Source organism: Gopherus evgoodei, chromosome 1 (assembly GCF_007399415.2).
Source record: "Gopherus evgoodei ecotype Sinaloan lineage chromosome 1, rGopEvg1_v1.p, whole genome shotgun sequence".
NCBI classification, from domain to species: domain Eukaryota; kingdom Metazoa; phylum Chordata; order Testudines; family Testudinidae; genus Gopherus; species Gopherus evgoodei.
In genome coordinates this window covers 260,730,987-260,743,532 of record NC_044322.1, presented here as the reverse complement: position 1 = coordinate 260,743,532, position 12,546 = coordinate 260,730,987, and the positions used below count along the sequence as shown (strand labels likewise).

At 40.3% G+C, this 12,546-nt stretch overlaps 1 protein-coding gene across 3 annotated transcripts in view; it reads left to right on the top strand.

The window, feature by feature from the left end:
- Positions 1–12,546, top strand: part of KIAA1549 (KIAA1549 ortholog) — a 233,722-nt gene that overhangs the window by 179,054 nt on the left and 42,122 nt on the right. For all 3 annotated transcript variants that reach the window (XM_030544259.1, XM_030544254.1, XM_030544249.1), the window contains exon 11: positions 11,474–11,676. In XM_030544259.1, coding sequence (XP_030400119.1) covers positions 11,474–11,676 — 203 coding nt within the window. The remainder of the gene's footprint in view (positions 1–11,473; positions 11,677–12,546) is intronic.

The following is a 12,546-nucleotide window of genomic DNA, read 5'->3' as shown; positions in this document are numbered from 1 at the left end:
ATATAAAAATGTATTTTTTTTCTCCTTCCTTTTCAGTGAGATTAAGACAGTAGTACCAATGGAAAATGAGGTCCTCCATTTTATCTGTAAATTGAAAGATATAAGTAATGGTGGCCTGTTTTGTGAGACATGAAATGTGTTTATACGGAGTATTTCGTATCTGCAGGGAGCAAGATCCTTATCAAACTCTCATAGACCTAGTCTGCACTTGAAAGTTTTATCTGTATAACTGTTTCAGGTAGAAGAGTGATTTTTTTTTTATTGTTGATTAAAGCTGTGATGTGGATGCACTTATAGTAGTGTAAAAGTCACTTAGGCTAGTATATGAGAGACACAAGATAGGTGAGGAAATATCTTTTATTGAACCAACTTCTATTAGTATCGTGTTATAAGGCACTGGTGAGACCTCATCTGGCATACTGTGTGCAGTTCTGGTCTCCCATGTTTAAGAAGGATGAATTCAAACTGGAACAGGTTCAGAGACGGGCTACTAGGATGATCCGAGGAATGGAAAACCTGCCTTATGAAAGGAGACTCAAAGAGCTTGGCTTGTTTAGCCTAGTCAAAAGAAGGCTGAGGGGGGATATGCTTGCTCTTTATAAATATATCAGAGGGATTAATATTAGGGAGGGAGAGGAATTATTTAAGCTTAGTACCAATGTAGACACAAGAACAAATGGGTATAAACTGGACACTAGGAAGTTTAGACTTGAGATTAGGCGAAGGGTTCTAACCATTAGAGGAGTGAAGTTCTGGAACAGCCTTCCAAGCGGAGTAGTGGGGGCAAAAGACATATCTGGCTTTAAGACTAAGCTTGATAAGTTTATGGAAGGGATGGTATGATGGGATAGCTTAATTTTGGCAATTGATCTTTGATTATCAGCAGATAAGTATACCCAGTGGTCTGTGATGGGATGAGTCTGAGTTAATGCAGAGAATTCTTTCTTGAGTGCTGGCTGGTGAGTCTTGCCCACATGCTCAGGGTTTAGCTGATCGCCATATTTGGGGTCGGGAAGGAATTTTCCTCCGGGGCAGATTGGCAGAGGCCCTGGAGGTTTTTTGCCTTCCTCTGCAGCATGGGGCATGGGTCACTTGCTGGTGGATTCTCTGCAGCTTGAGGTCTTCAAAGCACAATTTGAAGACTTCAGTAACTCGGACATAGGTTAGGGGTTTGTTATAGAAGTGGATGGGTAGGGTTCTGTGGCCTGCTTTGTGCAGGAGGTCAAACTAGACGATCATATTGGTCCTTTCTGACCCTAAAGTCTATGAGTCTGAGTTGGTGGAAGGGACAAGCTTTTGATCTTCAGAATTCTTCAGGTCTGGGGAAGGTAACCAGAGCATCTGAGTTAAATACAAGTTGGGAGAGACTGTTAGATGTAAAGGAGTCTCGCAAGCTGTAGGCGACCATTTAAGATTAAGTTGGCAATGTAGAGTTAGATTCTTAAGCATGAGGGCTTCACACATGCTGTATCAGACTACTTTAAATTAAGTGACCTATTAAGGGTTAGCAAGCCGTAGGGTGCATTACAAATTGTTGTAATGAGCCATAAAACCACTGTCTCTGTTTAGTCCGTGACTTTTACTGTCTAGCAGAGTTGTAAATTTACGTTCCCAGGCTCATCTATTGAAGTTTGTGTGCAGGTTTCCTTTGAGGATAAGAACTCTGAGGTCAAATATGGTTTGTGATAAGTGTTCACCCAGAGGTGATACAGTGTTTTTATCTATTATAATTTTTCTGTGTGAGCTCATTTGAGAGCGTATCAATTGTCTGGTTTCACCCACATAATTTTTGTTGTGGCATGTGATGCACTGGATGAGATACACCATGTTGGGATAGGCATGTGTAAGACCCAGTGAATCTTGAAAGGGAAGGGAGGAGGGGTGATTTGAGCATTATAGCCATGGAACTATGTCTGTAGGGTTTTTTTCTGTTATTCTGGAAGGGTCCGGTGCCACTTTGAGTTGGTGTATCCTCGTCTGTGAGGAGCTTGTTTCTGATGATCAACCCCTACTGTTTAACAATCAGTCCTAACTTGTATTTATCTGACACCCTGGATTACCTTACCCAGACCTGAAGAAGAGCTCTGTGAAGCTTGAAAGCTTGTCCCTTTCAGTAACAGAAATTGGTCCAATAAAAGATAGTACTTAGACCTACCTTTCTTTCTCATATACTTGGAGACCAAGAAGGCTACAACAAAACTGCAAACTTTAGCAGTATAGTTATACTCCTTTTTACACATGAATAGTGTCATGGCATAATTCCCCACTCTGAACCTTAGCGTCCAAAAGATGGGGTACCAGCATGAATTCCTCTAAGCTCAATTACCAGGTTAGTACTTGTAGCACTGCCACCAACCAGGAATTCCAGTGCCTGGTACACTCTGGTCCCCCCAAAACCTTGCCCAGGGACCCCCAAGACCCAGTCCCTCTGGATCTTAACACAAGGAAAGTAAACCCTTTCCCTCACCGTTGCCTCTCCCAGTCTTCCCCTCCCTGGGTTACCCTGGAAGATCACTGTGTGATTCAAACTCCTTGAATCTTGAAACAGAGGAAAATCCACCTTCCCCCCTTCTTCTCTCTCCCCCTCCCAGACTCTGCCTGAGAGAGAAAGTAATCCTAATACAGAGAGAAAATTAACCTTTCTCTCCCCCTTCCCTCCTTTCTCCCCACCAATTTCCTGGTGAATCCAGACCCAGTCCCCTGGGGTCTCACCAGAATAAAAAAAACAATCAGTTTCTTAAACAAGAAAAGCTTTTAATTAAAGAAAGAAAAAACAGTAAAAATTATCTTTGTAAATTTAAGATGGAATATGTTACAGGGTCTTTCAGCTATAGACACTGGGAATACCCTCCCACCCTAAGTATTCAAGTACAAATTAAAATCCTTTCAGCAAAATACAAATTTGAACTCCTCCCAGCCAAATACACGTTTGCAAATAAAGAAAACAAACATAAGCCTAACTTATCACCTAGTACTTACTATTTTGAATCTATAAGAACCTGTATCAGGGAGATTGGAGAGAAACCTGGTTACATGTCTGGTCAGTCTCAGAACCCAGAGAGAACAATAACCCAAAACTAACAGCACACACAAAGGCTTCCCTCCCTCAAGATTTGAAAGTATCCTGTCCCCTGATTGGTCCTCTGGTCAGGTGACAGCCAGGCTCACTGATCTTGTTAACCCTTTACAGGCAAAAGAGATATGAAGTACTTCTGTTCTATTAACTCTTACTTATCTGTTTATGACAAATAGCAATATTGCTATGAAGCATTCTTGTACCAGTATAACTGTGTCCACACTAGGAGGATTGTATCTCTTTATCTATGCTGGTATAGTTGAGTGATAGACGTTTTTAATGTAGGCAAGTTGATTCTTCTTCAGTAGTATTTAGAAGCGCAGAAGGATTCGAATTTTTAAGTATGGAAGTAATATTTTTCCAAATACTAGGAGACTCCATTAACAATGTTTGTGTTTCTAAAAATCTTTAAAAGAAAAAATGTAATGTGAAGAAATAGATGGTTTTAAATACCATAACATTCATTAAAATATCCAAGGCACCGTTCGCAGGAAGGAAGGATATAATGTTGAAGCACAGTATATTGTAGACTACATATTGCATGGTTGAGAAGATGAATTGAGGGGTTTTTTATAGCATGTGATATATGCAGGTGGCATGAAACCCAAAGATTGGGGAGGGTGACATGAATCACTGAAAAGAAGCTTTCAAAAAAAGATGCTTCGGAATGGATGTCTGAGAGTTTCAAGGTTAAAAAAATACCTGGAGGCAGAGCTCTGAAGTGATGCTTTTTGAGAGATTCCTCCTTCAGTAAGTATTTGCGCAATATGGATTTAGGGTGGCCAGATGTCCCAATATTTGGAGCTTTGTCTTATATAGGAACCTATCTGGTCACTTATGTGAATTAGACATTCAAAGGTCAAATTTTTAAAATTATGTGCCTGCAGTAAATTACAGATGATACAATCTTACTTCTAATTACCTATTTTTTTAGCACAGCCAAGTTGTTAAACATTTAAATTCTATTATTTGTGTTTGCAGTTGATTGTACCTGTCAGGACTTTTTGCTCCAAAACCATAAACCTCTCCTCCTTGTGCTCAGGGAGAATTGCCATTAACTGATGTGTTAGGGCTTGTATTCTCTGTAAACCAATCACAGGAAGATGATGGCATTCTCACATACACAAAGCGTGAGATATTCCAACTAGTAGAGAACAGTGTTGCATAGACACACTGTGGTCATTCATTACATTTGTATTACATTTAGCACTTTGCCACCCTAGCTGCCATTCTTGTTTCAGATAAAATGTTTCCTGGTCCAGCAGCTATGAGTGATTCCTATGCTATTCACAATGGTTAATCAAAATTAAAAAACAGTACAAACTGTTCTGTGGCCTGTTATGACAAGAATTGTTAGCATCATTCATGTTCCATTTCTTGTGCTAGTCATGTCCACAAGTACAAGTAATTCCCTTTTTGGTAATTTCAGAGAGGCCATGAATTGACAAGGCATGATTCTGGCTCTTGTCTTTTGAAGTGGTCCTTTTGATAAACAGAAGACTTCAGTTTCTTATACTTTCAGTATAGCACCTGTTATCGTTATTGAATTCAAATATTGTATGCATTTATTACTTGTATATGCATTTTACAGGCAGGTGTTGTCAGATGCTACCGGTGTGGTGCTCTGCTCTGTTCAATGTTGATATCAATCGGCTGTGTGCATGTGTTCCCTCTGTGTGCTGTCCCAGCTCTGCACAGATAGCTGACACAGCAGACCCCGAGAGAACTCTCAGTGACCACAGACTCTAGTAAGGTATGAAGGCACGTCAGCCAGGTTTATTGTCGAAGAGAAACAGTCTCCAGCTCCTTGGCAAACGAAGTCCAAGGTGCTGCTAAGGTGCAGCTAGCCAATACTTATGTGCTCCCTGGCAATGGACTCAGCTCAGTCAGCGGCGGGACTTTCCACTGCCCCCTAGGCTGGACAAAAACACCGCCTCAGGGATGCATTCTTATACACAGGTACAAACAAGTTACACATCACTCCTGATGTACTGAGATGCAACCCTTCCATGTAGCAAGGTACAACCCCTCTACGCAGTAAGGTGCCGCTTCTTACCTTGTACAAGTTGGTTCAAACAAAACAACTCTATCCATCATATTACCCTTTTGGCCCTGTCATTGGGATGGGTCAGCCTGTTCTTTGTTATCTGTGTGGAGTGTACAAGTATGCGAATGTTCTGCTATCTGGTGTCCAGTACCTTTTAGGTATGTCTCTTTTTGCAGAATCAGCCCTTTCCTTGCCAGCTTCTGTGAGCAGGGCCTGCCTCTGGCTCCCAGCTTAACTTTGCTTTGTGTTAGAAAAGTCTTGACTATTACCTCAGTTCAGGCCTTAGGCCTCAAACCAGGCCTCTGATACCAAGGTTTATATCTCAGGGCCTCCTCTTACTACAGCAGGTAACTAGAAAAGGACCCTGCTCCTGTCCCAAAGAGCTTTACAATCTAGATAAGCAATGTAAAAACAAACCTGGAGTAGGTGAGGAGAAGTGATAACCTACAAACACAGTGAGATTAAATGGTAAAATGTAATGTGTGTCTTGGTAGTTCCAAAACTTTAGTTAATGGTAAATGTTTCCAAATGTCTCTCTTAATACTGTGCTGAGAGGGGCGAGAATTGGTTAATAGGTCACTTGGAAAAAATAATAATTTTAAAAATAACTTGGAGAATTGGATAGAGAAATGGTAAACCAAATAAAGTGCAATTGAATGTACTCCTTTGTATGCATCGACGTTGCTAGAAATAGTTTTGCATTACTGGTGCATTCTGAGAGTAGTACAATGAATTCACACTTGACCATGCTATGTTATCTTCGGAATACATACGAGAATTTAATGCTGTAAATCTGAAATAGTGGAATTCTGTGATCATTGTATAACTTTTAGCTGTCTGACCACTGAAATAGATCTTCAGTGTCTGCTAGTGCTATGCTTATTGGCTTTAATATCCTCCCCAGATTTAAATTAGTAGATATCAAAATATCTTTACTGGGAAGTTTTTTTAAAGTAAGTGTTCACTATTTTATCCTGTTGGTTTTCCAGAATTGTGTGCACTAGCATTTTAGCTATGTCATAATTCAGCAAGACATTTTTACAGGGTTTCCAGTGCTGTTCACAGATTAGCTGCCAGAGCTGAAATATTATTCTTGGGGATGAAACTTAGTTCCTTTGTTTCATTAGCAATATGTTTTGGCAACTTCTGTTCAGTACATTTGTCTCTTCAAAGAACAAGGCAATACTGTTCATATAAAAATAAATAGAAAAAACAATGTCTCAAATATAATATGTAGACTAATATATCAATAGTAGCTGTAAGCGTAGGAGATGCAGGATGAATGCTTTACAAAATGAGTATGTTATTTTAAAAAAGTCAATTTCCTCCATATTGTTTTCCATTCTAACCATCCACAGATGTGTGTCCAAACAGTATTATTGGAAAACAAATTGGTCTCATGTATGTTGTGCCTTTACCTAGGAAAACAGTGTATTGGCAAACACATGGCTTATGTTAAAAGCGTCAAGTGATTTTCAACCAGTCTCATCCCCCTTGATTGGATGAACATTATTGAATGTCTTGGCCAAGATTTTCAGAAATGGAATCCTCATGGTAGTTTCCTTAAATCCATATTTAGGCACCTGAATAAATGGTCTGATTTTTCAAAAGTGTCGGTCACCTAAGAGCTCCCATTGAATTTAGTGTCTAAATTCAGACTTCAGAGGCTAACCCAAGGCACCAATTTTTTAAAAATCTTGACTCTCGATTTCAATAGATATTACTTTGTGCTGAACAGCAGCTGCCTTAACAATGGGTTAGCTCATTCTCTTTATTGAAGATGTGACGATACTTTTCACTAAATTTTGTAACTGCTTTTTGTTTTGCCATTTAGAAACTTAGTTTTAAAAATTGAGTTTTTTACAACGTAAAATTAAACATCCCCCCAAGGTAACCTAACCTGAGATTTTCAAAGTACTGATTTTGTGCAGTCTTAAGCATGGGCTGAGAAGGCAATAAAATGAAGCTGGGAGGTTTTATTTCAGTGCCTGGACAGACAGATGTACCAGCAAAAATGTGTGTTTCTTCAGAAAGGTGTAATAGTTTGGTCTCTTCCATTCCTACCCCCACAATTTTCCTCCCTGGTGTATGAGGAATAAAATAACTGATTTACCCATGGGATTCTGGTTACCTCTATTCAGAGAGGAACATTGATCGTGTAATCAGGTCAGCCTGCTACAGCTTATCACTTTTTATTACAAAAGAAAAAGATGAAAGTAGTCTGTGTAGCACATGAAAACAAATACAGGAATGCCTCAAAGCCTTTTCCATCTTGAACTAAACTGATGTTATTTATTCCACTGCATCTCAGTGTTATGACCATCTTGCTTTGCTGATATGGACTTGTGTTGCAACGTCCTTTTGACATGTCACCAAGAATGTGATTTTGGCCAATATCATTTTTAATAAGAATAATGAGGTCAAAAGAATGAAGATCATAGAAATGTCGAGGGTTGTTTGTTTGTTTTTTTACAAAATCGGAGTCTATGGGCATTGTATCTGTATCCAAAAATATATTATTTTTTCTATTTTTAATAAAAATATTGAGCAGCGAGTATGTTTTGAGAACAGCTTAGGTCAAATGGTAGGAGTTGCATGAAGGGCCACCTTTAGTAAACCCAAACTAACTTCAGATTTTATAGATAGATACAGATATATAGTAGGCAGAGCTGGTAGCTCCTGTCAAGCTGTATTAAAGGTTGCCTGACATGTCCTGTTTTCAGTTGCTTATAATTTTGCTAAACTTTTGGCTGAAATTTCCCGTGTTGGGTCTCTGTTTCAGGCTGAATGATTTTGGGAAGCTTCAACAAAAAGGGTTCTGCTATTTTAAAAGAATGAGATTAAGGAAACATACATTGTTTTGTACATATTACTAAAACAGTCTTAGAACTGTTTTGCTGAGGAGATCTAGAGCCTGTGCACTTTGGAGCAAGGGCTCAAAATTTGGCAGGAGGGTGGAATTTCTGCCAGGGATATGTCTTTTGTTGAAAAATGTAACCAAGTTATAAACCTTAGAAAAATTGCAGTTTGTACATTAGGCTTTTTAGTAGAGTTTGGGTGCGAAATTTTCAGAAGATTCCATCTGTGCTGAACATGTTCTATCCCAGGGTTGCAGAGGCTGAGCCCACAGCCTTAGCCATTGCAGGGAGATTTGTGGTCAGGCACCAGAAGTGAGATCAGGGATCCCATCTCTTCTGTGCTCTGTGCTCCCTCTGCTGGCACCAAGGCAGCTTGGACGAGAAACCTGCTGCCTGGGAATGCAGAAGTGATAAAAAGATGGACCTCGGAGGACAGCAGAGGGAATAGACTTGAACTGGGAACCCCAAGAAAGGGAGACAGGGAGTGACTGGGCAGGACGATTGGGACTGAGAGCAGGGAGGAAGACTGAGGTCTGATGAGGAACCAGAGTGGTCAGACATTGAGGAAACAGAGTAGAGTGGTGTGTGGCCAGTAGACCACATGCCCCTCCAAAACCTGGAGTGGTGACCTGAGTCACCATACCTCTACTGTCAGCAAGTGAGTCTGAAACCACTGGCAAAGTGCATGTCTCATTCTCCTCTAGTGGCAGATCAACATGGAAGACAACAGCCTCCCTCTCTCTGCATTCCCCTAACTCATTCACTAGACACCTTCCATTTTCTACAACAGTGGAGGCAGATAAGAGCCTCTTGCACCACACAGTTCTGGTTCATCCTTGGAGAACAGTCCATCCTGTGTACTGAATGAGGCAAGGGTCCTGGGGGGAGATAGTATGTGATCATGTAATTAAAAATGTTATATGTACAAAAGGTCTGAATTAAATTTTCATGGGCAACCTTAATTCTGACATTTCCTAATCATTGGTAATTTTTAAGTAATTGACAATTGCTAGTTGAAGCCACTTGAGTGGATAAGATCATCCAGGGTATAAAGGGAGAAGATTCGCTTTCCCCCCACTACCACCACCACCAAAAGAGACACTGAAAGAATGATCAGAAAAGACTGAAGAGAACTAGAAAAGGACGGGGTTGTGAAAACCAAGGGAGGAGAAGAGTTTAAGAAGGATGGTGTAGTCTCTGCTGTTTTTGATATTATTGAAGTCAAGGAGGATGGGGATGGAGTAGAATATCTGAGATTTAGGAAGAGGCTGCAAGACATCTCAGGTGAGAGGGGTTTTGGTGGAGTGAAGGAGGCAGGATGGAGTTGGAGGGGAGAAACTTGAGATAGCAATTACAAATGTCACACTGAATAAATGTAAAGAGAAAGGGCAGAAGGAAGATGGAGCAGTAGTTATAGGGGCAGAGTGAGTGTTCTGCTCATGGGGGAGCAGACCAGAAGAAAGTGAGAGGTTGTGGAGGAGGGATAGAGAGTGGGTGAGAGTAGGGATTTGGGGGAGCGGATAGTTGCCAGGAGTAGATGGGGTCAAGTGAGCAAGTGAATGGGTTGGAGAGGAGGATGTTGAAGAAGATGACGGGAAGGGAAGTGGAGGAGAAAGGGAAAAGAGGAAGGTCTTTTTATATTTGTGTTTCAGACATTGGTCTTTTTTATATATATTTTTAAAGTCAATAAGATTATGTGCCGAAGAGGGGGATGTAGTGTGGGGGAGCTAAGTTTCAGGAAAGGTTCAGATAAATGGCTGGGATTGTGGGTGCGAAAGTCAATAAAGGTGGAGAAACAGCGCTAGATCCTCAGGTGGTATAAATCAACATAGCTCAGTTGAAGTCAATAGATCTATGATTTATTCATGTCAGGATCTGGCCCATAATGCTGAATGCTGCCCTCTTTCACCTTGCAGGGGTGAAGAGGGTGGGGGAGAAAAAGTTGAGGAAATCCAAAATATCTAGTAAACTAATATGTTTGCTCCTCTTGTGCAAAATGTACCCCAAAAAAGACACCATTAGGCATGTGTCATATATGCCCTTATCAAGGAATCTTTTCAACTGAAGGGCTTCTATCACCATCTGCTGGATCAAGCAGATAGTGCACGCTTCTTTAACATACTCTTCTAGAACCTTTGGAAAATATTTTGACGGTCTCAAAATGTTCCGTGGGCAGACTTGTTTTGGCATTTCATCAGCCTGTTTGTAGTTGGAAATTGCATGCCAGGCTTAATGAAAGGGAGCTCGTTTAAACATTTAGAACTAGATGAACCCGTCAGCATATCCAGACACACCTTTCCATTTGTGGGAAACCTGTTTTGGGAGCAAACAGAGTGGTGGCTGTGTTTGTTATGCAGCCATCATATGTGTGTGTTTACTGTGCAAACCAGAATTGTCAAAGGTTTTTCCTACTTTCAGCTTCCAGACTTTTTAATTAAATGTGACGTAAAGAAAAGCAATTTTAAAAAAAATGTGTAAAAAGTTAGAATGGCGCAGTTTCCGATTATTTCAAGGTCTGAAAAATTAGCAGGTGAACTTCTCATTCTCATAATTTGATTAATTTGAAAGAGCCAATAACAAATATTATTAAAATAAGAAGTTCGCTATTTTATAAATGTTGTTTAGCCTATTAAGGCCCAATTTTGAACTCCTTACTCAGCTAAAACTCCCATTAAATCCAGTAGGAGTGTTACCTAAATAATGATGTGAGGGCCATAACTTCTTTACATTAGCAGAACTTGACAAACTATTTTCCCCCCATTCAAACTGAAGCCTAGTACAGGTAGTTAAAGAGTTTTTAATCTTGTGGTTTGCTGAGGCCCTGTAACTCCTTTCCTGCTTTCCCACAGGGATTGCTGTTGCTTAAAGCACAAAACTATCCCATTAGTAACAGTGATCCAATTGCACCTGTACTTTGACTTTGTGGTCCTGGTGAGGATTGGTCCTTCAGAGCACCGCTTCCCAGCCAAAACAGTCAGTCATCTATTGTAATTTAGCAATACCGTGTGGATGGGATAAGGAAGGGTAGTCTTGGATCTGATCTGGTATGGCAGCTTCTACAGTCCTCTGTATCTCTATGCCTCAGTCTCATCTGCAAAATGGGAACAATAATCCTTCCATATCTCATCGATACTGAGGCACATTTGTAAAGTTTGTGCAGTGCTTTGAGATCCTCAGATGAAAACCCCATAAAAATGACAGATATTATTGTAATTATTAAATCTGAGGAATTAGTTGTCTGTGTGTGATAGCAACATAATGCCTTCTCTCCCCGGGAGCTGTTGCCTTTGTATCTTAAAATATATAATCTGAAAATATGTTTGCAGAGATGGTTTTTCTTTTTATAGCCCTTTCCCACTCACCCTTGGAACCTGTTATCTGGTTACCATCCTAAAGATCATTGGTTACAACTCTGAACAACAGCCTGACATTACGCTTTTACACTTACTGTCTTTCAATGTTTTTTGTTTTGTCTTTATTCTTTCGTAACAGCTACAAGCCCCCAGTGTGAAGGGGTTTGATTTTGCTAAGCAGCACCTGGGCCAGCACAACAAAGATGATATCCTGATCATTCATGAGCCAGCTCCTCTTCCTGGACCTATTAAGGACACTACCCCTTCTGAAAATGGAGATGTGCCAAGCCCCAAATCAAAGATCACTTCAAAGCCTTCAAAGAACGTTCGACACAGAGGGAGGTTAGTTCAGCTGAAGAGAAGTAGCATTGGCTAGATTACAGTTAATTAAATGCAAAATATTATTGTACACTGCAAAGCATTTTCGGTGAAGGATCCTTGGCTTTGGAACTTGCTTTTTCTACTAATTCATCAGAGCTTTTGTCTAGCTACCTTTATAGGCACCATTGCAAGACTACATTTTTTTTAATTTTTTGTTTGGCTTTTAATTGCAGTGTTTTCAGTTAAATGGGATATCTTGGGCAGGGTGTAGGCTGGGCAGACTCAGAGCATTACCTATTATGGGGTAACGTTAAGTGTATGCTTTTAATGCATTGAATTTTGTAATTGCTTCTGGTTAGTAGGGGAATGGGTGATTAAGAAATCCTATTAGTGATACTAGTTGCAATTATTATACGTATGTCAGGCTAATATTCCCACAAGTCAACAAAAGCTGCAAAACTCAAAGATAACACTCTCTTCTGTGCCCCTCACTGTGTTACCTATCTGCTAAATGTCCAACACTCTCCTCAAACTAATGTCAGACAAAAAGGTCCACAGCTAACCAAGTTGAGAACAACATATCACCCTTCACTTAGAATTTCCTGACCATTAGCAAGAGCTGAATGACATCATCATTCATCCGCTACTCATTGCACTGCTAGAGCCAGAGAGAATCAGGCCTGTGGGAAGAAAGGGTGTGTAGCTGAGACAGTGGGTTAGAGATATTAGTGCTGTGGCATTTGTGATGACTGAAGCCATCCATCTTCCTCTCTCATAGAGCTATTAATTATCTTGAGTATTGTGATGAGGAAGGTTTCCTACCAGCCCAATTCTCTCTGTCTTGTGCAGCACACCAAGGAAGGAATGTGGTACTCTGATATTCTCCTGAAT